At 53.6% G+C, this 27,772-nt stretch overlaps 1 protein-coding gene across 1 annotated transcript in view; it reads right to left on the bottom strand.

Annotated features, from left to right (window-relative positions):
- Positions 1-17,392, bottom strand: part of Jph3 (junctophilin 3) — a 61,531-nt gene extending 44,139 nt beyond the window's left edge. Inside the window, exon 1 of the mRNA XM_032887585.1 lies at positions 16,709-17,392. Coding sequence (XP_032743476.1) covers positions 16,709-17,090 — 382 coding nt within the window. The 5' untranslated portion in view covers positions 17,091-17,392. The remainder of the gene's footprint in view (positions 1-16,708) is intronic.
- Positions 17,393-27,772: the final 10,380 nt, after the last annotated feature.

Raw genomic sequence — 27,772 nt, 5'->3', positions numbered from 1 at the left:
ATTTTTGGTGCTAAGGACCAAATCTAGGGCTTTGTACACACCAAACACATGATGCATTCCGAGTTAAACCCTCAGCCTATTTACTATGGCTGATATTCATACCTAATACCAAACTTTGTCTTTCGGAGAAACACATCCCTAGAACTAAACTCCTCCATCACAAGGAAGGTCATCCCAACGTCTTTGGAACGTTTTCCTCAGAAAAGTTATAATGACCACTTCCTCCTGTCACCGTCAGTCACGAAGTGACACTCTACAGCCTTGTGTGACTCTGGAGAGCTATGGCTGCTGGCGTTAGCTATGGACTGAAGCGAGTCCATCCAATCCCTTGCAGAAGCCTGACCCTTCCAACCCGGGAACGGAACTGCATGGATACGTACACTTAAGGAGGTGGTTGAGTTGGAAAAGACGTAAGCAAGACAATGGATGAGGCAGGAACCAAAGCCCCAGGATGAAAGCACAAAAGGAAAAGACCAAATACAGGGACGACCGTTTTCCCAGAGCATTAAGGGTCTAGGGCATCCTGAGGACCCACGTCCCTACATGGTGAAGGGAAGGACATGGCAGCAGACAGCTTCCAGGAAGTCACAAAAGCAGAGCATACAAGATATACTGTGCCTGGCAGGGTGGTGTTGGCACACACCTTTAATTCAAGTACTTGGAAGGCAGAATGGGTCTCTGAGTTCAAAGCCAGTCTGGTCTACATAAGGGGTTCTAGGACAGCTGAGGCTACATAGAGAAATCCTGCCTTAAAAAACAAAAACAAGGGGGTTGGGGATTTAGCTCATTGGTAGAGCGCTTGCCTAACAAGCACAAGGCCCTGGGTTTGGTCCCCAGCTCCAAAAAAAGAAAAAAGAAAAAAAGAAAAAAAAAGATGTAAAAAAACAAAAACAAAAACAAAAACAAGAATAAAACAAAGAATACATTGTCCAACAAACAGAAAACAGACTAGGATACATTGTCCAACAGACAGAAGACAGAAGACTAGGATACATTGTCCAACAGACAGAAAGACACAAGACTTCAACAGTAGAGCTTCTCTGGTGTGAAACTGTGTCCCTACATGGCATGAAGAAAAACGGTTTTCCATTTGCACTAAACACCAACATGTCCATCAAGTGATCAAGCCACAGAAACCTGGTCACCTGGGCATCCTTCCTCAGAGAGCTACCGCAGAATGGAATCCACCAAACTGAGGGAGGAACCTAAGGAGGAGGCAGACAGAATGATCAAACGGGAGCGCTCAAGGGATCCTCCAGGGTGACTGTGAGGAGGGACCAACCTGTGAACAGGTGTGGATTTGTGTGGTTATGGACGGAGACTCTGAAGTGTGAGGGAGAAGCTGCATTGAGAGATTTTCTTACTGGGCATCTAAAGGGTGGGAGAAGACTGACAATGATTTAAATAAAATAATGCAATTAAAACAGAGTCAATTGCTCAGTCAGACTATGCACGGGCAATGTACAGTGGGGAACATTGCTTGGCTCAGCAGTAATGAAGCTTCCAGTTACAAGGATAAAAAACACTGAGTATGGATTCAGCTTTTAAGCTGTGCTATAGTGCTGGGACGGCCAGGGATGGGGAGAGGAGGAGAAGGGGAGAGGAGGGGAGAAGGGAGGGGAGGCGAAGGGCTGAGCAGGGCAGGGCAGGGGAGAAAGGATCTGAAGCTCTCTGTCTTCTGAGGTAGGATGTTGAAGATTTGACACCAACCACATACTTAGAAAGGCAGTGGTCAGCCTCTGAAGGAATGTGGTATCTAATAGTGGACTGTGACACACCTGGGTGTCATGGCTTGCCTGAACTCAGAGCACTGTCCTGGGTGACTACTCACAGTCTTCATAAGCCGGGGCACTTGTTATCTCAGAGGGGATAAGGGACAGGAAGAGGAAGGAAGACTGGCCAGAGGAAAAGGAGGCGCCAGGGAAGAGTCAGACGACATATGGAGGAAGTAGGATGGTGGCCAGTTTGAAGGACGCACGCCTCACGCTTGCATAAGCAGCACGGAGTCAGGAGGGGTCACGGGCAAAGCTAGAGCCACACAATCCCATCCTCACCTCCATGCTGCCTGAGTGAGAGGTCCCAGGAACAGCACAGGGGCAGTGTGCTTGAGGGGCCGCCTGTGTGGTCCACCTCCACCTGGGGGAGGATGAACCTGAGGTGCAGTCAGCCATGTGAATGACAGGCTACACCCTAGTGGCCGAGCACTTCTCTCTTGGCTGACCGCTGCACTGGAGTGGCATGGAGATGCTTTTCATTGTCTTAGTAAAATTACTAATAGGATTTAGGTTTAGAGAAGTACAGTATGGTCCCAAGGAGGCCCCAGGGGTTTCTGTGTGTCCCCAGGGTCCCTAGATGTCCCCCATGGTGGTCCCCAGGGTCTCTGTGTAGGGTCTCTCTGTATGTCACCATGGAGGTACCCAGGGTGTCTGTGTGCCTTCATGGAGGTCCCCAGGTCCCTAAATGTCCCCATAGAGATCCCTAGGGTCTGTGTGTCCCTGTCGAGGTCCCCAGGGTCTCTCTCTGTGTCCCTGTGGGGTCTTTCTGTGTGTCACCATAGAGATCCTCAGGGTGTCTGTGTATCCTCAGGGTCCCTAGATGTTCCCATGGTGGTCCTCAGGGTCTCTGTGTGTTCCCATGGAGGTCCCCAGGGTCTCTGTGTCCCTATGGAGGTCCCCAGGGTCTCCCTGTGTGTCCCCATGGAGGTCCCAGGGTCTCCCTGTGTGTCCCCATGGAGGTCCCAGGGTCTCCCTGTGTGTCCCCATGGAGGTTCCCAGGGTCTCTATATCCCCATGGAGTTACCCAGGGTCTCTGTGTCCCCATGGAGTTACCCATGGTCTCTGTGTCCCCATAGAGGTCCCCAGGGTCTCCCTGTGTGTCCCCATGGAGGCCCCAGGGTCTCCCTGTGTCCCCATGGAGGTCCCCAGGGTCCTTGTGTCCCCATGGAGGTCCCCAGGGTCTCTGTGTGTCCCCATGGAGGTCCCCAGGGTCTCTGTTTCCTCGTGGAGGTTCCCAGGGGCTCCACGTACTCCTGTATCCTGAGAGAAGTCTTCCTCAGCTTCTCTCTATCTGATGGAAAATGGGATGCAGGTAGCTCAGAACCTCAGAGAAGGAGGCATGGTCCTCAGTGACCTCAGCTCTGCTCACTATGGGCACGGCAGGCTGTGGTACTCAGCACCCAGGATCCAGGGACTCTCAATGGATAGCTGGTATGACTCAAGAGCTGGGCTGCAGGGCATGGAGGGGGGACAGGGAGAGGCCTGTGCCAGAAGGAGGGGGCCGGGCACTCACCCCGAGTTTCCCTACCTTGTGCCACATGCTTGGAGGTGGTCCTGACAAGGGTTCGGCTTCCAGAACCCCCTTAGAAGTTGAGTGAGATGTGAGAAGCTCCTCAAACAGTTCAACCCCAAGTCACCCTGTGATGAGCTATGGTCTGGATTGGGATGTCACCTGGGGCCAGGGGTTAAAGGTCAGATCCATAGCAGGGAGCTATAGGGAAGGGGTGGGCTCTTTAAGGCATGGGGGGTGAGCCCTTGAAGACTATACTGGGTGCAATGGCTGCCTCTTTGTCTCATTGTTCACTATGAGGCAAACGGTATTCCTACCATGGTATGCTGCCTCCCATAGACCCAAAAGTGTGGCAGACAATCACAGACGGGGATCCCCAAGCCTTCTCCTCTCTATATGCTTGAGCAATCTCGGCAGTTCATTGTGGGGAGTAAACCACCACACTTGGCGACCTAACCCACGAGAAAAGAAAGCACAGCGCACACACATCTTGTACTTGAATGTTCGCCATGAATGGTCACGACAATGATGCCCACAACAGACCAAAGATGGAAAGAACCCAAACGTCCACCACTGAAGGACAGGCAAGTTCATCTTGGTCAGAGAATATTACTCAGCTGGGAAACAAATCAACGGTCAGACACCTGCTACCCACGTGGATGAGTCCTGGACAAGCGACAGAAACCAGCTGCTCAAAGCCACCCCCAGCTTGGGCAGAACCGTAAGACAGAGAGAAGATGGCCGCCAGGGGCCGAGACTGAAGAGCAGAGAAGCAATTAGGTACAAGGTTTCTTCCTGTGATGGTAAAGCTGCTGGACCACTGTAGGTGCTGATGGCTTATGACTCCGAGGATATTCTAGAAACCACCAGGTTGAACACTTTAAATGAATGTACTGTGTACCATGTAAATGTTATGTTGATAAAACTGAGGGATTTTGAGGTTGGGGATTTAGCTCAGTGGTAGAGCGTTTGCCTAGCAAGCGCAAGGCCCTGGGTTCGGTCCCCAGCTCCGAAAAAAAGAACAACAACAACAAAAAAATCCCCCATCTACCCTGGACGTGGGAATAAACAGAGGCCTCCTGCTATGGAATATCCACAGCCACTCGATCCTTGTTCTGGAACTCACTCTGATTTCACAGGCCTCAACCTGAAGCCAAGTCTGTGGCTGTCCCTCATGGAGATGGCACGTCCAGCCCCAGTGAACACAAACAACCCCGCATGGCATCGCGCAGGGGGCCTGACCTGGCTGTGAAGGTGGGGATCAGCCTCACGCCCACCCTGCCGGACATTGCAGTGGCCAGCCAAGGAGGCCCAGGGTCAAGGACAGCAGAGGCTGTCCCTGCAAGCTGCCCCTGCAACTGTCATGGACCCCAGCCTGGGGAAGGGACACCCATGCAGAGAAGCTGAGGGATAGGGCGGCTCTGAAGAGGGAAGTTAGAAGAAAGCCTGGCTCTCTGGCAGCCCAGCCCAGACATCTTGTGTCCCCAGAGGTCCCCAGGCACATTAGTGATTAGTTACTGCCTGAGTGGTACAGGGGACTGTGTGTTCTGATGGACAGTTGAGCTCAGACTCAGCCCAGGAAGAGAGAAGGAAATAAGTGGACTTTCTAGAAACTTCCCTCAGTTATAAAACTGGGGTACAGAGACCCCCAAGAACCCCAGGAAATGGCTGAGGAAAGAAGATGTGGGTGCAGAGTGTAGGCCCGAGGAAGCCCTAACCCCATCAGCAAGAGATCAATTGGCCACCTACGCACCTGTGCCGTCTCCCCTCCTGACCCCCAATCCCCATTAATGTCTTTCTGGATGTGAACTGCCTTCTAGAGTATCAACTGCAGACAAGGTTACCCCAAGATCAGGAGAGTGAGGAAAAAGGAGGTCACTGTGCCACCCACAAACACTGACCATTTCTCTCCAGCAAAGACAGAGAACGGGTGTTTCCCAACCAATCACGGCCCTGTTCCCCACAGTCCTCTCTAGAGAGCGGTCTCTCTTTCAGACAGCACCAGTCTGAAGTGAACTCCACTGGCTTAGGGCCCCCCCCCTTAAAGTCCAAGTCCTTCAGTAGCTCTTTCTAACACACCTCACTCCAGGAACGAGCCCAAATCTTCACCTGTGGGGTGTCCGCAAGACAAGGGCCAGGGAAGTTCTGAGGTTTTCTAAGGAGAGGCCTTTGTGGCTATAGGAGGGCTGGTCATCTGTCAGAGACAGAAAGGAAGGAGAAAAGCCTGGGGCAGGTCATCTGACCTGCCCAAGGGTGGGACAGGTTGCACCACCAGGCCTAAGCCTACCAGCTTCTGACTTGCAAAAGCTATAAATCCATTCCAGGCATGGCCTTGAGAGACTACCTCAGTTTCTCTTCCTCATCCTACCTTAGTGTCACCATCTTCCCAGGTCACCAGCCATACCTGGGGTTGAGCAGATGGAACTCTCTAGAGATTCAGGCCACCACCTCCCGGGGCTAGGACTAGAGATGGCACTGCCAGGAGCTGGCTAATTCCCTGGCACTGGCGGAACCAGTTTCTGTTGAGCATGCACAGTACTGATGAGCTCTCTCAGGGGCTGGAAACTGAGGCAGGTGGGCAATGCCATGAAGCCAGGGAGCACCCAGCTCACAGCCCTGGGGTTCTGTGGCACCCTATGGTCCACAGCATCATCATCAAACCTCTGCCATACTCCTCCTCAGCAGGCTGAAGTACTACTAGGCTCTCAGGCATAGATACTCCAGAAAATAGAGTGTGGAGGGAGAAATTCAAAGTGGGGTCTTGACCGGGGGACCCGGGTCATCTAACTCTGAGAACTTATCTCTACCTCTGGGTCTCCCACACCCTGCTCCTGTCTCCCGCCCCCTAACTGGCTGTTAACTCCCTGGGGCTCATGCATTCTCTTCTCTTTGCTTCTGCACTTAACAGAGAGCTTGATGCTGCAAGCTACCTCATGGTCGGGTTGCTGTTACCAAAGCCCACTCTCGTCCAGTAAACCCCTGCATGTGGTTTTTCTGCCGTGTTTTCTCCGCAATGCATAGTTAAGCCTGTGGCCCCCAACATGGTGCAGTCACTTAGTCCCTGCAGAAACATGGACAGGCTTAGCTGCTTGGTTCCTCCTACCCAGCGAGCCACAAAACACTCCCTGAGGTGCCACAGGCTCCTTCTGCAGGCTCGGAGGCCCAGCAGCCCCTCCTGCTGGCCTGCCATTGCAGACTCTCCATCCAAAGTTACTCCCCCAATGGTTTTCCTCAGGTTACAGACACCACCACCCTGTCTCCAATGCCCTCTGCTCCACCAACACCGAGTAAGGAACCAACATGGACTACTCCAGAGCGACCAACAGCCAAATAGTCCTGGGCTCTGTGTACGTCCCCAGAGCCAGCTGGCTCTGCTGAGAACCCAGTGACCCTGACAAAGACCATGAGCAGTGACCCCCACTAAGCACCCACTGTGTGCCTGGCATGGTGCTGGGAGCTCTGGGAGAAAGAAAGAAGGTGACCTGAGGAGATCTCCAGTGGTCTGCCTCCTTCCCGACCAGCACTCACAGACACCATCTACAGAAAGCCCTAGAATGGAACAAGAAAAAGCGATGGGGTTTAAAAAGGGACAAATCCTCAACAGTGCAGAGCTTAGACATCGTCAGTAGCACACGCTGGACGTGTGTGAAAAGACGCCAACACCCAGCACCGAAGGAAGCATGAACATAGCCACGGCAAGACACGTGGGCCGGGATGGCTGCATTCAGACAGGCAATAGTATTAGGTAGGGGTGAGCCTGGGCTCACCACATTGCAGGCAGGAATGGGAGATAGCGCAGCAGATGGGCAGCTGGTTCCTCACCCCACAGAACCCTGAGAATCCACTCCCAGTATCCCTGAGATAACCAAAAACATACACACACACAGAGTCAGAGCGGAGCTGCTCGACACAGCCAGGAGGTGGAACTGGTACAAAAGCCCAAGAAAGGAACACGTGTCCACCAGACAATGGAGTACTACTCAGGCAGAAAAAAGGAACGAAGAGTGGGTATGGAGGAATGAGAATGTCATGCTCGGTGAAGGGGCCAGTCACACAGGGACACACACATGCTGGTGGTGCAGATCTGTGATCTCAGAACTTGGGGTTGGGGGCGGGCTGAGGCAGGACAGCCTGAGCTACAGTGAGACCCTGCTCTGTCGTCAGAGTCCAGACTATGGAAGAACAAAAGTCAGAGATTTCAGTCCCCAGAAGCCGCACGAATAAGCCAGACATGGCGGTACCTGCTTGTTATGGAGTGGCAGAGACGGCTGATCTCTAGAGTTCACTAGCCATTCAGCCTAGCCAGCAAGGTCAAGCCAGTGAGAGACTCTGTCTCACACAGAACAAGCATGGCACCTAAGGAGGAGCCCCTGCAGTCTGCTTTGACTGAGATGTGCATGCACCAGTGTGTGCGCGCACGCCGACAGAAACGAGGGAAAAAAGTTAGACTCGTGGGAGAAGACCCCAACTGTGAACACACTAAAAAACGCTACAGTGTGCAGCAAAGAGAGTGAGTTTTTATGTGAATTATACCTCAATAAAGTTATTACTGAAAATGTTATCAAATGCCATTTTCTGCCTCTCAGGGTGCAAGCCCGCCACACGCCAGTCTCTGAGCGTGCCTGAGGGACCGTGACACAGACTCTCGTGGTTTCTATTTGGTTACTGGGCTAATACACTGACCGAGAGCAACTTGGGGAGGAAGGGAAGGGTTCATTTGGCTTACATTTTACTGTCACATCTATCAGTGACGGAAGTCAGGGCAGGAACCCAAGCAGAACCCACAGAGGAGGAACACTGTCACTGACTGGCTCTTCATGGCTTGCTCAGCCTGCTTTCTTATAGCACCCAGGACAGCATGCCCAGCGGTGGCTCCACCCACAATGGGCGGGGCACTCCCATATCAACCATTACTCAAGCAGATGCCCCCACAAGCTTGCCCACAGGACAACCTGATAGAGGCAGTTTCTCAATTGAAGTTCCCTCTTCTCAGGTGACTCTAGTTAGAGTTGAAAACTAACCAGCTTGCCTGCCCCAAGGCAGCTCCGCCTGGAGCTCCCCAGCCTTCCTCTGTGTTGGTAACTGTCTTAGTTAGCGTTTTACTGCTGTGAGCAGACACCATAACCAAGGCAACTCTTATAAAGGACAACATTTAATTTGGGGCTGGCTTACAGGCTCAGAGGTTCAGTCCGTTACCATCAAGGTGGGAGCATGGCAGCATCCAGGCAGGCATGGTGCAGGAGGAGCTGAGAGTTCTACATCTTCATCTGAAGGAAGCCAGGAAAAGACTAGAAGACTGGCTTCCAGGAAGCTAGGATGAGGGTCTCAAAGTCCACACCCACAGTGACACACTTCCTCCAACAAGGCCACACCTCCCAATAGTGCCACTCCCTGGACCAAGCACATACAAACCACCAGAAAGGGAATAGTATGTTGTCTATCCATTACAGTTTTGGGGGCTCCGGGCTGTGAGCATCAGGTCTGCCCCATTTTGGGTGAGGCAGTGCATTTGGTCACAGATCTGTGAGAAGGAGGAGGTCACGGCTCTGGCTGCAGGAGGAGGAGGCTGCTCGCGCCCAGTTTGGGCAGCGAGAGATAAGGTTCATCTTTATCTCCACTCATCCTTTTTAGTCAGTATGAGATGACAGCCCCACACTCTCTGTGGAAATGCTCTCACAGACACACCCAAAGCAGGCTTCACCCGTGCCCCCAGGCTGTTCCTAATTCAATCAAGTCTACAATCAAAATTAGCCAGCACAGCCACAGAAAAGGTCATCTGCCGATGGTGGCAAAGACCAAGCCATGGCCACTGTGCTTGGGAATGGCCAGGTCCCCTCAGCTACTTCCTGAAGCACAGGCGCAGAGTTTAACAGCTCTCTCTGCTACAACCAACCCGGGGCCACCTGCTTTTCTCAAACACCAGCCCGGGAAGCCACTCCCTAAGTCTGATTTTCAAGCTTAAAATCCACCAGGGATGGATGGACTTTTGGGTTCTGACAAAAGCTGGAGTCGTCTGGACCCAAAGGGCTTCCTTGGAGGCAGGCACCAGCCTCACCTGGGGAATTCATGGAGCACCCCAGGGCTCAGCCACCCCTTGGCCAGCACTTCTGGGTAAGCCCAGGTCACGGTGTCCCACGAAGCACTCCAAACAGACTTGGTGCTCAGCTGAGATGTGGGCACATCAGGACCCAGGTCACCTCCAGAACATACAGGTTGTCTCACAGGTCAGGGGCCACAGCAGGGGTGGGAGGCACCTGGCCACGCTGTGGTCCTCAGAGCACCCCCTGGATCAGCACTAGCCCTGCTTGAGCTCTGTCTATCTTCTGAGTGACGTCCCAGCTCAGAGAGTCAAGAAGACTGACAATCTGTGTTCAGGCACAGCTTTCTGCACATGCTGGCCTCGACTCAAGGGGGAGGGCCCTTCTTTGCTGGCCTTTGGTTCTCAGGATAGTGTTTGCCCCTTCGGGCCCATCCTGGTTCAGGTGAGTACCTGTGACATTGTTAGGGAGGGCACCTGCTGAGTAAGAGGAGGCCAATGCCCCACTGGAGTCTGGGAAACTCGGGTGGAGGAAGGAACAGACAGTTCTCATGAGGGCAGGAATTTGGAGAGTGGGTGGGGGATGGGGCAAGTGGAGGGCATATGTATGGGATCTTCCAAACACAGCTGGGACCTTTCTGCCCTGGGAGGTGTCTGCTGCCCCTCAGAACACACGTGAAACTCTGGCTTGTGGGACTTCTCTTCAGCATCTCTAAAGTCTATGCTACATATTTGGCATCTGTGTCCAGACAGCTTGCATTTCCAGGGGGTCCTGTCACCCTATTTCTTGTTTCTAGTCTCCTCTGTTCCTGCAAACCACGCCCTGCACACAGCCAGGCCCAGCCAACAAATGTAGCTGACACAAGGCAGGCCTTGTTGCTGCGCTGTGGCCTGAACACAGCAGGCTCTCCCTGAGAGGCTCCTGACAACCAGCTGCTTCCAGCTGAGGAGGGCAGCCCCAGAGAGGTGGTTCTCACGCAGGTAGGGAGAGGGCCACACACCTCTCTTTCCAGCACTCTGCAAGGAAAGAGTGCTTGCATAGCAGAGGTCCAGAACCTTCTCCAGACATCCGTGCATCTCACCCCTAGGGCACTAATACTGTTATTCGTCCACCAAGTGCCACTGTCTTCCTTGACTCGAATGCCGGTTGTCCAAGCCAGTAACAAAACACTGTAACAGGGATACAGAGGACAGAGGCCCAAGGTGATGAGGCTGACCAAAGACACACATCTCACAGTGATGTTTCCGCCTGGACACTCCAACTGTCTGAAGGAAATGGCATCAAGAACGAGGGTGAAGGAAACTAAACATCAAGTCCAATGACTGACCGCTGAACACCGCATGCTGACACCACATGGCAATGGCCACCAGCAACATCCCCTCCTGCAGGGGATATACTCCAGGCCGCCATGTTGTATAAGCCTTTCTATGATGGCAGTGACAGTCCCTGTCTGTGCTGTCCACCACAGCTGCCACTGTTCCACAGCCCACAAAGCACTGGAGATGTGGCTGTCGCACCAAGGAGCTGACTCCTCAATTGTACTCCATTTAATTAGATTTAAATGCAAATGGTTGCATGTGGCTAGAGTCCAGTGGGGTGGACAGGACTGCTCTAGGTGATTAATCCATTAAGGCCGATCTAAAGAGAAAGCACAAGATGCTCTCTCATCGGCCACCACAGACAGAGACATTCTTCCATCTGCCATGCACCAGCCACATTCCATGAACACAGCATACAACCTAAAATGGGAGTAAGCCTTGGACTGCGTGCGTGTAGGGCAGCCAGTCTGTCTGAAGCCTCACCCAGACTCGCCCCAACAGTGCTGGGAGAAGATCAGAAGGGTAGCACAGGGTGAGACAGACCAGCAGCTGGACCAGTCATGTGTCTTGCAACATGAACAGTGGACAGAACGGTAGACACACACTTACTAGGCACACAGCACACCGGAGAGTTTACTCTCGCGCCCACTGGGCGTGGCCTGAGAAAGTCACCTGCTCTGTGGCCGCACGTTCTGCGAGCAAGGGCGCTCTCCAAGGTGCTGAAGACGCCGTATCCAGAAACCATCCAGCTCAAACAGAAACCCAGGACAGAGCCCACTCAGTGGGTAAGCATGGCCGCTGGCAAGGCTGTGATTTGTGTGTATTCTGTCAGACCCACATGGAGGGAGATAGAACCAATCCCTGCTCTGCTTCGTCCTCTGACATTTCCACCTGCAGCCTGGCACCCAGGAACCCAAATAAAACAAATACTTAAAAAAAGAAAAAAGACGCAGAGCTGGGGATAAAGCTCCGTTGTTAGAGTTCCTGCACAGCACACAAGAAGCCTTGAGTTCGTTGAGCCCCAGCAGCACACGGGGTGTGTGGTGATCCACGCCTGCAATCCTAAAACACTCAGGAGGTCGAGGCTGGGTGATAAGAAGTTAAAGGGTCATCCTCGAGTACAGAGTGTTCAAGGCCAGCTTGGGCTACATAAGAGCCAGCGAGATGGCTCAGTGCATAAAGGAACATTCTGTGTGTGCTTGATGACCTGAGTTCAAGCCACAGAGCCCACAGGAAGGTGGAAGGAGGTGTCCTCCAGCCTCTACACCCATTCTGTACACACCCACACTTGTCCATACTACACACACACACACACACACACACACACACACTAAATTAAAAACCTGTTAAGCATTCAACAAAAAGGGATTTCCATTTAGGAGACAGAAACGGAAGGATTTCTGTAAGTCTAGCTCAGCCTTGGCTACAGAGAGAATATTAGGCTAGCCTGGGCTACTCAGTAAATCCCTTCTCAGAAGAAACAAAACACATAACTATGACAAAAAGACCAGAATTCTATATAGCGTCGTGTCCTCCAAGGGACATGGGGCTACTGTGGAGGGTGTTCTGTAAGCACAGTCTGCCAGTTACACTGAGAATTATGGAGTCATAGGTCCTGAGGAGAAAGCATTCCCCAACACTAGAAATATCTCTTCCAGAGATACCCCAGGTCCTCATAGCAGGTCAGTGACATTAGCATCCAGGACTCCACACCAGGTGCTGTCAGCCAACGCTCGTGCTCCAATGCCGGCAGTTGAGGCTGAGGTGGTGGAGGGAACGCTCTCACCAACTCTCTTTCTCAGCTATAATTGGAACAAAGCTAGTCATTTGCTCTGTCTCCTTTCACCTGATGGAGCCTGTCAACATCCCCCTCCCCCGTGGGGAAGAGAGACTGGGGGAAGCTTACATGTTCCCTGTAGGGGTGTGTGTCCCCTTCAGAGCCAAGCTTCTCCGGGAGGAGTATCTGTGTAGATGAGCTGATGGGGCTGTACCACCCTTTACCCAGCTTTTAAACAAAAACAAAAACATAAAAACCCCAAAGCTTTCCTCATAGCCAAGCATGAAAGGTAGTTTAAGTAGGCAGGTATGCTAGCAGACCTGGAATCCCCAAGCACTCAAGAGATTGAGGCAGGAGGATGACCAGTTTAAGACCATCCTAAACAACTTAGCAAGACCTTATCTAATATTGATATATAAATATACAGGTATGTTTTACACACACACACACACACACTTACTTTTTTTTTCTAAGTAAAAAAGAAGGCTGGGGATGTAACCTGGTGACAGTGTCTACCAGGCATAGCAAGGCCGTAGGTTCAAACCCGGGTGCTGACTGAAAGAAAAACACAGTTTATATTGTCAGATATCAGTCTCCCTTCACAAGGGGCAGCCGTGCCAGGGGCTTCCGTTCAAAACGAAAACAGCTGCAGGGGCCTCTCTTCAGAACTCTGTATATACAGGGTGTCAGGAATTCCGGCCCTCAGCTATGGAGGAGCAAACAAAGCCAGGAGGTGCACGTGGCTGCTTCGGGGGACAGGGTGGAAGATCCGCGGGTGGCAGGTGTATTGTGCGCGCCGTGTGTGCGCAGGCGCCTGGGTGGATCTGAGTTCTTACTGTGGGTGTGTGTGATGTGTGTGGGCTGTGGAATCTGGGCCGGTGAACAGGACCTGCTCGTATGGGGAGTGGGGAGGCCGGGGCGTTCGGTGACTCATCTCTCAGAGTGTGGGAGGGTTTATCTGGGGGAGGGGGTGACTTTTTGGTCCAAGACATCTAAAGGAAGCCTTGTTTGTCTTCAGAAAGTAAGGAGGTCCCCGGGCCTCAATAGGTGGGCAGCAGTGACTGCTGGAGCATGTGTCTGCCTGTAGGGGTACTGCCCCTGACACGGGGAAAGTGGATGTAGAGAAGACAGTTCACAAAGGGAGTTTATAGGGATGGAAAGTGAAGAAAAGCGAACTTAGAATCCCGCCTCTTCCCAAGGCTCCTGGCTCTAAGCCTCTGCTGCACAGGTGTAAAAGACACAGTAAGCGTCATCACCTGTCACCTCCGACTCTCACCTGCATGCTCACCTCCTCAGTCCTGCCTGCCTGTTGGTCCTGCTAAGACTTGCTAACCTTATGTCCACTGCATGTTGTGAACTGTAAGGATGAAGAGAATGCCAACCTCGTTCCTGGCAGAGACGGGAACTCCAATCCTCACCCACTCCACGGTATTATCCCTTTGCAAAAAGAGACAGAAACTCAGAGAGGCTAAGCCACTTGCCCAAAGTCACACAGCAGAGCCAGGATTCAAGGCCAGGTGGTCAACCCCCCAAAAGCTGAAGCCCTGACCCCATTCCCAGGCTTCCATATAGACTTCAAGAGTGGCTCAATGGGCTCCCATCAGGAACAATGTCTGGCTGTGCCTGGGGGAGGGCAAGATGCAGAAGGGCTTGGCAGAAGTGTCCCCAATCGGAACGGATTCCGTACCAACGGCAGCTGACTGTAGAACACATGTTCTGTTCATGACAACGACCACTTCTCCAAGTCAGCCTTGGATACGGAGCAAAAGTTGTGGAGCACTGCTGATGTCTGTCCCCAAATTCCCAGCTCCATGTAAAGCCCAAACCAGGACTGCTCACTCAAGAGAACCCATCATCCTCAACTGGACCCTGATGCCCGCCAGGTAAGGGACATGGTATCCAGGCCAGGACCCTCTGCTGCAGTTGGCCACAGCCCACCCAGGCTTTGCTGAATGATTTCGCCAGGGTCTGAATCCTCCACGGTCACTCCTACCATATGGAAAGCTAGTCGTGAGCAGAAACATGGACCTGAACCCCAGAGCAGGGAGGGCCAGTTTAATTTCAGTCGTGCTATGTCAACATCCAAGAGAGAGATCTGTTCCTGAAGTCCATTTCCACATGCCTACCTCTCTGCCATGCACTCCAGGGAAAGGGTTAAGAACTGAAATTTCCTTGAGGGGTTCCTTGAGGGGTTGAGGGCAAAAAGAGCGCCCCTGGGCAAAGCGAGGTAGCATCGAGAAGTAAGGTGTTGTGGCCCTGACACAAGGGGATTCTGCCAAGGCTAAGCTCTTAATCTCTGCACACACATATCCATCCATGGTCCCTTTCTCTTCAAAGTAGACTGGACCAGGTGGGATGTGGGGGCAAGGAGGTACTGCAGGAGGCCAAAGGCTTAGGAAGCATCTCCTCAAGGCGTCAGCTAAGGGATAGTCTCAGCACACCAGGCCCCGATTCCCTGACAGGCTCCGTGCCTGTTCCCAGCTCCCCATGGAGAGCCTTCCTCCTAAGTGAACACACTGGGAAGATCATGTCTGCTTGACCTGCTCCTGGGATCCCAGAGCTTACCACATCTGGCCATAGTAAGTGCTCAATAAATATTTGTTGGTGGCAAGAATTCTTTAGGCCAATAGAAATTTCTATAGCGTGGGCGGGTCTCAGCACGGGGAGGGCCTCACCCTTAGGTATTCTGGGCTTCTCCCCTTCTTTTGGGTCCAGTCAGCCCAGGGCACCAGGATAGGTCTTCCGGAGCAGTACCTCCAGAAGGTAGTTTTGCAGAGCTGTCTAGCCAGAGGCCCAGGTGACAACTGCCCTGGGCTACACTTGCCTGCTAAGGATCCCTGCTGGGAACACCAAGCTGCTGGACCACCCACCTTGGTCACCCACACTTGCTGCAAGGACCTAACCAAGAGTACACACACACACACACACACAGGCACACGCAGGCCTGGAACCTCAGGAGGGCCTCAATGCCCCAGGGTCAGGGAAACTCTCCAGCCCAATCCAAGAAAACAACAGTACAGGAAAGGCCGCCTGGGACCAGGGTTGGGCAAGGCGCAGACAGGCAGGAGCATTATATAATTAACTGCCCAGACTCCGCCTCCTCTTCGGGTAATAACGAACCCTGTCTTTCAGTTGCATAAGCCAAAATAATAATTACTTTCCAGCCCTCATCACTCCTAGATGTGGCCGGGAGCAGGTGCTGGCTTCAGGCAGGAGAACACACACACAGGCTCCGTAGAGCTCGCTATCCCCCCCGCAGAAGCCCAAGTCATTGCTGCAGCTCGCTCCCTTCCCAGGCATCGGTGCAGAAAATCCTGAAGCCGCCCAGGCCCAGAGGGAGGCAAAAGAACAGCCTCTTGGGATAAGCGCCCCAGGGGGGAGGGGGCCTCCAGGCAGAGGCTGCTTTGGGGGGTCTGACTTCCAGGACCTATAACTGTTCCCGAGGTCTCAGCGCTGCTGAGAAGTGACATTGGACTGGAGGCTGCCAAGCCAGCTAGGACTTCTGAACAGAAACCATCACGCCGCCGGCAGTTGCCTGGCTTCCGGCACCGGCTCTGCCCTGACTGTGGTGGCATCTTAAACTGGAGGCGCAGAGCGATTCCCTACACTAAAGGTGAAAATGATTCCGCCACTGAATGGCCAGATTCCTGGGCTCCCGCTAAACAGATGGGCCTCCTCCCTCCTCCCTCCCTCCCTCCAGCAGCCTGCTTCGACAGCCTGTGTCCAACCACCTAGAAGTTTATTGCTTTGCTGTTTGGTTTGGTCGGCATCCCCCGCCTCTGGCGCTCCCAGCGCTCCCTCTCCATTGGCCTGGGTTGCTTTAGGACTGAGGGAGGCCCTAAGCACCGCAGGAAAACAAGAAACCAACCAGGGCCTGACTCTGGGGATACCGGGAAGGCAATACTAAAGGAGGGGAAGGGTCTATCTCCAGGCCCCTCTTGCCTTGGCAGGTCCCAGAGGTGGCAGAGGACCCGGCCTGGCCTTCTGGCAGGTGCAAATCTCTGGCCTGCTCCTCAGGATATGCCGAGACTTTGGCTCGGCTGCTGCGGCAGGGGCCGGGCCCTGATGCTGGAGAGCCCCCAACCCGTGGGTTGGCATGGGCCACTGTCCCAATCAAGCGTGGGGCAACCTGTGGCCAGGGGCCCGCTGAGGCCTCCTGGGAATCTAGAAGATGCCCCAGGAGCCCACAGCCCAACTGGAAGGCGAGGCTCAACTTCCCGGGAGATAAACAGAAGGAGAAAGAGGGGGACGGTCCCCATTCCTCCCCCGCCACCGCCGCCCGCACCTACCTCCATCCGAGTAGGTCTCCGTGCCGTAGCCATCCTGCAGTCCGTTGCTCCATGTCCCTTCGTATTTGGCTCCGTTGCCCGTGCACTCCCGCACCCCGTAGCGCCCCTTAAATCCGTGCGTCCACTCGCCCTTGTACACCCACTTCCCCTTGCTCTCCAGGCCGATGCCGTGGCGCTTGCCCTGCGCCCAGGTGCCTTGGTACGTGTTGCCGCTTGGCCAGGTGTAGACGCCCAGCACCTCAAAGCCGTGGCTCCACGAGCCGGTGTATTCGCCCTGGCCCTTCGGGCCGGTGCAGACGCCATGGCCGTGCGCCTTGCCGTCCTCCCAGCCTCCGCAGTAGGACCCTCCATCGTCAAAATTAAACCTACCCCCACTGGACATGCATGTAACGCGGTTTGCGAATCCCGCAAGCGGTGAAAAAAAAAAAAAAAAAAAAAAAAACAAGGCGATCAACAAACCGGAGTCTTGGTTGGCTGGCTGGCTTTTTGTTGCGATGCTCTTTTCGGGGGGGTGAGGGGGAGGACGAAGCACGCCCGCGACCCCGCGCGCGGACCGGCGGCGGCTTCTAGGTCCGCCCGCGGCGATTGTTCATTTTCGAGCTGCGCCGGAGCCTGACCAGCGTCTCGCGCTCCCGCTGGAGACAGGACCGGGAGGAGGCGGGGGAGGGGCGGCGCAGGGCGGGGGAGCGGCTGGTGCCCGCGGCTCCACCTCGCCGCCAGGGCCCCTCGCCGCGCGCCCCGGGAGCGGGAGGGCGCGGGGCGCGGCTCAGGCCCAGGGCGGCGGGGCCCGCGGGCGGCGGCGCGCGCGGCTGCACCGATCCCGGCCGGACCGGGCGGCGGCACTGCGGCGGCGGCGTGCGCTCCGGGCCCCGGCAGGCGCGCGGCCGCCTGGAGAGGGCGCTGGCGGCCGCGCGCGCGCACGCGGGACCCCAGGGCGCCCTGCCCCTCCCCTGGCCCGGGGTCCGGCCGGCGCGCCCCAGTCTCCGCTGCCAGGGGCTGGGATTTAAAGGGACAGGAACTGCGTAACGGGAAGGAACCGGGCACCGCGAGCGCACGCCGCGGTCGGGAGCCCGGAGGAGGCGCGGGCGCCGCAGGCAGTGGAGGGCCGCGCGGTCCCCACCCCGCCAGCTCCGGGGACACCCGCACCGCGGGCCACGACTTGACTGAGAGGCTCCTGCCAACCACAGGTGGTTTCTCCCTGTGACACAGACTCTCTCCTCCCTCTTTCAGGGGCACTGGGGGGTCCCCAGGGAGGCGCTCACCTCGGAAAACACATCTTTAGCGAATAGTGTTTAGCCCCTCCAAAATTAATAGAAAGTTGGGTCACCCGTTTGCATCTTGGAGCAAGGCCACCCCAATCCTGTGGGCCCTGCGCCCTGGCCAACAGGTCTCCCCCTCACTCCAGAAGCTGTCGCTCTTTGGGGTCGCTCTCCGCGGTTACTAGGTTACTCTCTCCACTCATTACCCACCCCCACCAAGAGATGCTGTACAATGCTTGGACCTCAGCATCCTGGGACTAATTGAAAACGCATTTCCTGGACCATCAATCCGAAGGCAGGCGCCCACATCCCCTGCCCTCCCGGAATGCATGCAGGGGATAGCAGCCGGCGGGCAATGCACTGGGCTGAGGAGGAGGGGGTCTGCATGGCTTCACAGCTGCACCCGGTCGGGGTTAGTGGGGGCTGGTGGTGTCAGGCGGTCTAGTAAGCCCAGGCAGTGGAGAGTCCCAGGCTGGTAGCAAAAAAAGGTGCAGGGTGACACCAGCAGCCCCCCGGGGTCTCTACTGGGAGAGTTGCCTTCAGCTGAAAGAATTCTCAATATTATCGATGTGCTTTCAGAACCACAGATTGCAACTCCAACCCCTTGTCTTAGGCACAACGCCCTCTCCTTAAGGCCCCCAGTCAAATGGCAGACTCCTCTCTTCCCCCCAAAGACTTTGAGAAGCTGCCAGTCCCTGTTCTGTGTCCAAGGTTTCCAGTCACTCTGGTCCCTGACTCAGGGTTCGCCTTCAGATGGCTCTCCAAATGCCTATGGTGAACCGTTGGGTGCACCACATCTTGGACTTGATTGGAAGTTAACATATAGCCCACCGTCACCAAGCAGCCCACCCATTGGCCTGTCATACAGAGAGTCTCCAACCTCCCAGACTTGCTTCGCTTCTGTGTTTCAGTGTGTTAATCTAAACGGAGTATGAGCCGGTGTGTTGAATCTGTTAGCTATTAGAAGGATGTGGTCAGGTGGGCCACAGACGCTTAGGCTAGGATTCGCTTCCTGATTCCAGTTTCTAGGCTGTGTGGCTTTGGGTAGCCACTTCGTGTCTCTGTGTTCAGTTGCCTGACCTGTAAAATGGGGCTAACAGTTCCAATTGGGTCACGGTGAGGATCCGAGGACCAGGTCTCCAGCATCTAGTAAGGGTGATGGGGATACTCAGATCTCAACCTGCCACCTTCCCCTACATTGTAGGAATAAACCATGCCTGGCAACACATTGCCTCTTCCATTTTATTTCCTGCCCCCTTTTGCTGACTCTGCAGCCCTCGCTCGCACAGCACTGCATGGCAAACACGTTCCCTCTGGTAAGTGATGATGGCCTCCAGCCAGACACTGGCTACTGCTACCCCCCAACCACGCATGCCTTTTGCTCCCTGCCATCTTGCCCAGCCTCCCCTGAACTCCTCCTTCTCATCTCCCACCGGCAGGGTCGCTCGGGAGCTCTGGTCTCTGGAGCACAGACATTGGAGGCGTGTTTGTGCAGTTTGGACCCGTTTGCCCCATAAAGTAGGGCTGGAGGTATTGGTTGGCTTTAAGGGGAATTTTGCCAAAGTGATTTAAACACAGTACCACCCAGCAACTTAAGACAAGAGCCAAGAGGCAAAGCTGCCCTGGCAAACAGGATCCTGCAGCCTCTCACTGGGAATGAAATCAGGGCCTTGCGTGCTCCTGTGCTAGGTAAGCGCACTCTACCACTGAGCTATGGCCCCAGTCCTCTGTGGGCTCCTTGGGTACTGACTGAGCTTGGCTGGAAATCGTGCCTTGATGACCTCAGGTGGAATCACAGGTTCTCCTTGTTTAGAAGCCCACCTGGCCCTGCTAGATAAGAGCTTTGCTAATGAGAGTTCCCGGACTTGGTCTGTGTCCTTTGCTGCTCTCTCCCTGGTGCCTGCCCAGGATGTTTTCTGGTTGTAACTCGGTGGGAGTACAGGTAGGGGTACGGATGGGGCTAGGGGTGGCGCTCTGCCTCCTCTATGTAGAAATCTGTTTTTCAGCCTCACATGAACCTGATTGTCTCCTTGAAAGAAGGCCGTGGACTGAGGAGTGAGCACAGGTAGAATGCTTGTCTGGTATGCAGGGCGTCCTGGGTGCAGTCCCCATGCCTTACCCATCCCAGGAAGAAGGTGTTAATTAAGTTAGAACTGAGAACTGACTGGAAATTGTTGCAAAATGTCAAGAAAGCCCCTATAAAATACAATGTTTCAGCCTTGGAGGGATGGATCTTGCTGGGTGGGCAACCAGCTTCAGTCCCTCCCTCCCTCAGCCCCCTTCACTGGATGGCTCACAATCAGCTGTAACCCCAGTTCCCGGGACTCAGATGCCCTCTTCTGGTCCCCATTTGAACTGCACACATATGGTATAAATAGACACACACACACACACACACACACACACACACACACACAGATGCACACGTACATAAAATAAAAACATAAATATTTTAGAAAAAACCCAGTCACCATCTAGTGTCACCTGCATTTATCTTGCCTATACTCCACCACCCCAAAAGCAAAATCTCCCTTATGAATGTTGGTAGAGTCAACCTTCCTCCCACCCCTACGTGGGCTCTGCCTTCCTGTTCCCTGACCCCTGACCAGCTTGCAAACACAACTAAAGTTAGCTCATGAGCTTGTGAGGGGTGGCCTCAAACTCCCGGGATGCTCCTGGAGCTTGGGACAGTTACCATGCTGTAAGGAAACCCTGACAGTGCATAGGCAAGAAAAATAAAATAAAATAAAAATATAGACAAAGGATTCCCAGAAGCAGCCAGTATCCCAGAAGAGCCATATCACACCATCCGGGAGGGAATCCTATGGTTCCAACTGCCTTACATTGTTTAGTCTCTGAACAAAATGGACTGTTGTTTTAGGTCAAGAGTCATGCAAACTCCAACTTGGTATTTTTTTGCTACCGTTGTTCTTGGTTCTGTGTTTGTAACACAGCTATGGCCGTCCACTTAGGATGTCCATAACTCTACATCAACACTGACACTCTGACGAGAGACCCTAGGGAGACGCACGCTGAAGCCGCAGCTGTCCTGCTCAGACCACTCCCATGATCTTACGGGAGAGCCCTGCACACATTCACATTGGGGGTTTCACCTCCACAGCCAAGGGAGAGGGGAGCCAGGCTGGTCCCTCTTTCTGAGCGCCGTCAGCACATTGGACCACGTGTACCACTTTGTCATGTGACTGTCTTTTAATTCATGGTCTCGTCCACTCACTCAAGGAAGGAAGGGCCTGGCCGGATGGACCTGTCACATGGCGCCGAGCTCCACACCTGGCCCAGATGACTCTGACTACACGGCAAATGAACACACAACCAAACAGCCTGCATCCCTGCACATAGACGGAAGTGAAGCTTGTGGCCCAGCGAAGGGCACAGCTCAAGGTAATCTGCACACTGCTTCTGACCCACGTTCCCTACGTGCTAGACTCCAGCTGGTATCTCCAACAGGACACTTGGGGACACAACGTACGGACCGTGGGGGAGACTCTGGGGGCCCTGTTCACCCCCTCCTGCTCAGCAGATGGTGTGGGGGACATAGAAGCCATCTGAGGAACCGCCTCTCTGCCATTGCCCCCGAACATGTTACTTTAATGCAGCCCTCCTCCCTGCTCCCACAGACCAACAGCAGGGGCGGGGTCTGCATCCCACTCTCCTCTCAGTGGATCAGCTCCACCTGGAGGAGGGGCCAGAAAAAAGACGCTGAGGAGCACGAAGGCTCATCACACACGTGGTGGGGCTGGTCTGAGAGGGGCTTTAGGAGACAGTGGCTGCTGCGGGTTGCAAGGGTCCAAAATCAAAGTGGTAGACTTGAGGCCTGGCTGGTGCAGACTGGCTCCATCAAACGAACAGGCACCCAGAGGAGCTCATAGCTATACTTTTCAGGGAGAGCCCTCCACCCCCAACTCCCTGAATTTAGGATGACATCTGGCTCTCTCAACGTGGCCCCGCTCAATGTACTTTTTTCAACTCCTGTACCCACCCTGGCTCCAGCCAGCTTCTGCCTTCTCTTACTAGGTTCCTTCTATCGGATTCAGGATTTGACTTGTGGCCCTCTTCCTCCAGGAAGTCTACCCAGCCTTCTACTTCTACACCCCCTTCTACTCGGCGTCTCCATATTACAGCACAGAGTTCTCTGCATGGTCCAGACTGGTCACCATCAGCATCTGCTAGGGGAGACCAAAGACACAACCGGAGCCTCCAGTGTTCACGCCTGGCCCCTACTCCGCTTCCATCCACACCAGATGTTTAATAACTGTGTTTGAGCCTCTGAGAGGCGGACAAGAGAGCACTAAGAGGGAGAGCGGGGCTGAGGACTCCCCTCCTGTTCCAGACCTCTCCCCCACCTTGCCTTCTGCCTATACAACCAAGATGGCACCCCTCTCTTCCGGTTCCTGTCTATCTCCGGTGCTGCTTACCGGATCTTCAAGACAAAAGGGTGCTGGGACCCAAGCCCCTTAGGCAAACAGTTCTTTCAGACTTCTTTCTCTTCAGCTCACAGGCTTGGCCGGCTTTAACCTGGTTTCAGACCTGAATTCGTCAGTACCGAAGGAAGCCAGCCGACCTCTGAAAGTACAGCCAAACTACACCGACACCAATAGCTGGTTGGGCGTCAGTCCCTGGGGGTTTTGTGTCAGTTGCTTCATTGAGAAGTTGTAGTGGTTTGCTTTTTGTTCAAAAATTGATACAAACTATGTCTAGAAGAGGAAATTTGTTTTGTTCCGTTTCTTTGTTTTTCGAGACAAGGTTTCTCTATGTAGCTCTGGCTATCCAGAAACTCACTCTGTAGACCAGGTTGGCCTTGAACTCACAAAGTACCACCTGCCTCTGCCTCCTGAGTGCTGGGATTAAAGGCCTGTGCACCTGCCCAGCAAGAAGAGAAAATCTTAATTGAGAAAATGCCTCCATAATATTGGCTTATAGATAGGAGGCTAGAGAGATGGCTCAGCGGTTAAGAGCACTGACCGCTCTTCCAGAGGTCTTGAGTTCAATTCCCAGCAACCACATGGTGGCTCACAACCATCTGTAATGGGATCTGATGCCCTCTTCTGGTGTGTTTGAAGACAGTGACAATATACTCACGTATATACTTGTAGATAAATCTGTGGGGGCATTTTGTTTATGGGGATGGCTCAGCCCACTGTGTGTGGTGCCACCCCTTGTCTGATTGTCCTGGGTTCTATAAGAAAGCAGACTGCAGAAGTCATGGGGAGCAAGCCAGTAAGCAGTGTTGGTTCATAGCTCCTGCCTTGAGTTCCTACCCTGACTTCCTTGGATGATGGAAGTGTGAGCTGAAATAAACCCTTTCCTTCCCAGGTTGCTTTTGGACATGCTGTTTATCACAGTAATAAAACCCCTAACTAAGGGCTGGAGAGATGGCTCAGCGGTTAAGAGCACTGACTGCTCTCTTCCAGAGGTCCTGAGTTCAATTCCCAGCAACCACATGGTGGCTCACAACCATCTGTAATGAGATCTGGTGCCCTCTTCTGGCCTGCAGTCACATATGCAGGCAGAATGCTGTACATAAAATAAATAAAATAAATCTTTAAAAAAACAAAACAAAACAAAAAAAACACCCTAAGACAGATGTGGTCCACATGCTGTATCGGTTGCCTATGGAGTGGGTGCCATTGATGTTTATGGTGATTCATACAGTGTGAGCTGCTATGTCACAATGCTTAGCCATTAACCTAGACAGAAACCCTGTCCCCATGAGCAGCCCATCCCTGTGTCCCTTCCTCCCCATTCTGAGAGCCCACAACTCTGATTTCTGAACGCTTCACATAAGTGGCTCCAGCAAGTGCTCCTGCCCTGTGGGCCTGGCTTCTTTCACTCAGCGCAGCGCTGAGCTTCACTGCACATGTGCGCACGTTCCACTCCTTCCGTGTCTGCATACCATCCTGTCATGTAAACCGGTTGCACTCTCCTTCATGTGGCTACAGTGCCATTTGCCAATCATGAGGACACAGTGTGCTGCCTGTCTGTTGTATGTCCATCTCTTGGAGACAGGGCATTTGGCTGTCTCTGCTTCGAGGTTGCCTTCAGGAGTATGCACGTGTTTTTGCACTGACACAGGACTTTTAATGTCTCTGGTGTGACCTGGTAGACGAATCGTCGTCCCCATGATGACCTTGTGCGTTATCTTTTGAGACTCGGCTCAGCAGTTTCCACCACGGTTGCCCCACGCTGCATTCGCATCAGCAGGGTAAGAGAACAGGGCGGGGGTTCCTGTGTCTCCAGAACCTTCCATAGTCGTTGTTGGTCTTTTTGATGATGGTTGTCCCTGCAGCTTGCAGCAGTACCTCTGTGCGACCGTGATTTGTGTTTCCCTGGCGATCAGCCATTTTCTCATCTCTTCATGTGCTTCCTGGCCATCTGTGTGTCCTCTCTAAAGACACGTCTGTTTAGGTCCTTCTCCCGCTGTGAAACATTCCTTGGTATTTCTGCTGTGTCCTTTACGCTTTCTGTATTCAAGACTCTCTCTGGATGTATGATTGCAAGACCCTCCTATTTTGTGAGCTGTCTTCTCCTATCCCCTCCCACCTAACTTCTTCCTTCCTTCCTTCCTTTCTTTTTTTTTTTTTTGTTGTTTTTGTTTTTGTTTTTCAAGACAAGGTTTCTCTGTGCAACTGCCTTCACTGTCCTAGATCTCAGTTTGTAGACCAGGCTGGCCTTGAACTCACAGAGCTCCACCTTCCCCTGCCTATGGAGGGCTGGGATTAAAGGTGTGCGCCTCTACTTCCTGGCCCCTTCCTGTTTTTGAGGTAGGATCTTCATTTGTATCTCAGGGTGGCCTAGAAGTCGAAGCAATCCTCCAGCTTCAGTCTCCCCTCTTCTGGAATCACAGGCAAACTGGTTCCCTGCAATCTTCATCACACTATCTCTCTCTCTCTCTCTCTCTCTCTCTCTCTCTCTCTCTCTCTCTTTCTTCTTTTTTTGAAGGAGCTCCTAAGTTAAGTTGTATTCATTTACTGGAGAGGCCCACTGTGCATGCATGTACTGTGATGTCCATGTAGAGACTGGAGGACAACTTGCAGAACCTGTTTCTTACTTTCCACTCTGAGTTCTGGGGATCCACTCAGCTTGTCAGGCTTAGGTGGGAGAGCACCCTTACCTTCAAACCGTCTTGCTGTAGTACTACAAGTTTTTACTTAATGGAAAAGCAAGGTGCCGTTCTCACGTTCTCTCTTTGGGGCTTCCAGAGAACCTGACCCACCCACTTTCCTTCAGGATAACAAGTCTGCATTCGCTGGCCTGTGGGTGCTTCTTGTCCTATGCGTCCCCCGACCTCGACCTCGTAACCTTTTCCCTCCCATAGCGCTGCGACCTGGGAAAGCAGCCTCTTTACAAGAGGTGGGAACCTTTGGGGCCCCTGCTTCCTGCCCAGAGGAGCTTTTGAAAAACATGCGCCAAGCATGTTCCAATCAATCCAATCATAGAAACTGCGCAAAAATAGCAAAACGAGACACCGAGAAGGAAACGAAGAAGTCTAATATTCATTCAGCATAGTTCCTTCTAGAACCTCCAAGGCGTTGCTAATCCAGAGACGCTTCACAGAGTTAGGAGAGCACTGTACAGGCTGAGTTCCCTTCCTTCTGCTTTGCAAGCTCTCCTGGCAAGTTCCTGGTTTCATCAAATCGTCTTCGGCCGGACTGATCAGTGACCTGAATCTCTCCACAGAAGCAGGAACGGCAGATTTAAGAATCTGTATGGCTTGCTTAGTGCCTTGGAGCCTTGTCTGTACCTGAAGTTTACTTACACTGTTGACGGCTTCCCTTCCATCCACCTGTCCACTCCAATGCCTGGCACCAGCATGTGAAGCAGTTAACGCCTGACTCCCTTGTGGAGGAGGAAACTGAGGCTCAGAGAGGTAAGGCATTTGCCCAGGGTCACACAGCTAAGACTCAAGTTGAGACTTGAACTCAGGCAACCAATCCCTGGAGTCCACATGGTCTCACTTTGGGCAAAGTGGACGGGTCAGCATGGGAGGGGAGGTATGCTGGGGTGGGTGGCCCTGAAGTCCACAGGTCTCTTCTTTGGGTCTCTGGTAGGTAGAGTCAGAGAGAGGCTGGCCAGCTCTGGGATGTGCATACCAGCCACCACAGTCCCAAGGCTGGGGTGGGGGTGGGGGGTGGGGTTGGGGGTGGCTGTTCCTGTCTGTGTGTGTGCACATGTGCATCCAAGGGACACATAGGGAACCCAATGAGCTTGAAGTCTTTATAGCTGCAGAGACACAGATGCAGGGGCCGCATTCTCTTCCGCTCTCCTCCCTTTGATCCAAGCACCAAAATTTGGAATGAGAATCTCCCAGCTGCCCAAGTGATGGCAGAGTAGGTTGGCACAGGCTGTGCCATTCAATGGAGACAGCAGTGGCCTGTGACACAGGCCAACCTCTGCAGGTAGAACAGTGTCTCCCTCTCCCAGGGATTCCAGGGGTAGGGGCTTTGGGGGTAGGAGCCAGGTGTCGGGGGAGGGACTAGACTTCGGGGGTGGGGCTAGACTTCGGGGGGTGGGGCTAGATTTCAGGCTGCTGCCTAGAAGTGCTCAAGTGTGTGTGTTTGTGTGTGTGTGTGTGTGTGTGTGTGTTGAGAGAGAGAGAGAGAGAGAGAGAGAGAGAGAGAGAGAGAGAGAGAGAGAGGATGCTTGCTCATGTTGTCCAGGGAGGCAGTGGTGATAATCAGCGGGGACAGGAGATACGGAAACAATTATACACCAAAGTCTGCCAAGTAAGAGCCTCTGTGTCTCCTCTATCAAAGCACCCACCTCCCAGATGAAGTGGGTCTGTCCCCCATGCTTGTAGAGAACAGTCATAGCTCCACTGTACTGAGTTACTGTCTCAAAAGCTTCCATACACACACACCCCTAACCGCTCCCTTCCAACAGTTCTACATGATTTGTTTGGGTGGTAGGCGTGTGGAGGCCAGAGGGCAACCTGAGGAGTCAGTTGTCACCTTTCCCCATGTGGGTTCTGGGTCAGGCTTGGTGACAAGTGTCTTGGCCCACTGACCCACCTTGCCAGTTCTGCTTCCACTGATTCTAAACGACAAATGCCCAGGTCAAAGGGTACCAGCACTTTGCAAGGCTGCTGCCTGTTGTTTATGGTCCACTCGCGTTGAACTAGCATGGCCTGCAGCATACAACAGGGTTGGCTGGACCCTGTGGCTCCCTTGCAGGTTCTGTGGTCCTGTATTGCTGACGTCCATTCACAGACTGCATGACTGCTGCTCACTTGTCCACGGACAGCTCACGGACAGCTTCTTTCCCACCATCTGTCGTGCAGGAAGCCTGGTGCAGGCGGCATGTCAATACCCAAGCCAGACGCGTGGCTGCCAGCTCTTGGACACTGCTCACCTCCGGGCGTCGGCTCTTGGACACTCCATGACGCCTGAATCTCTGCCATCAGCTGCCAGTCCAGCCTGGGTGCTTATGTAGCCATCGCCTGATCCTGACCAGCTCCAGGGAGGTACAGAGACTGAGGCTGGGAGGTAAGATACCAACGAGCTTGGTGAAGACTCGGGAGGCGCTGTGGCCTGTGGCCTTGCTTCTCTGGTGGCTTCCTGAGCAGGCTCTCAGAAGATCGCGGATCGAGGGAGACCCCATCTGGCCCAGCCGTGGCACTGCAGCTGCTACGGCGCTGTCCAGGAGACACAGCCTTGCCTAGGGAGCTTGAGCATGCGTACTTCGCCCGGTTGACATCTCCACCCCCACCTTCGACTGCGTATCCTCCTGCAATTCTCTGCGTTTAGGTTTTGTGTTCAGGTAGAAGTCAGGGGCCGGCGCAGGCATT

Source organism: Rattus rattus, chromosome 17 (assembly GCF_011064425.1).
Source record: "Rattus rattus isolate New Zealand chromosome 17, Rrattus_CSIRO_v1, whole genome shotgun sequence".
NCBI lineage: Eukaryota > Metazoa > Chordata > Mammalia > Rodentia > Muridae > Rattus > Rattus rattus.
This window is presented reverse-complemented; position numbering and strand designations above follow the sequence as displayed.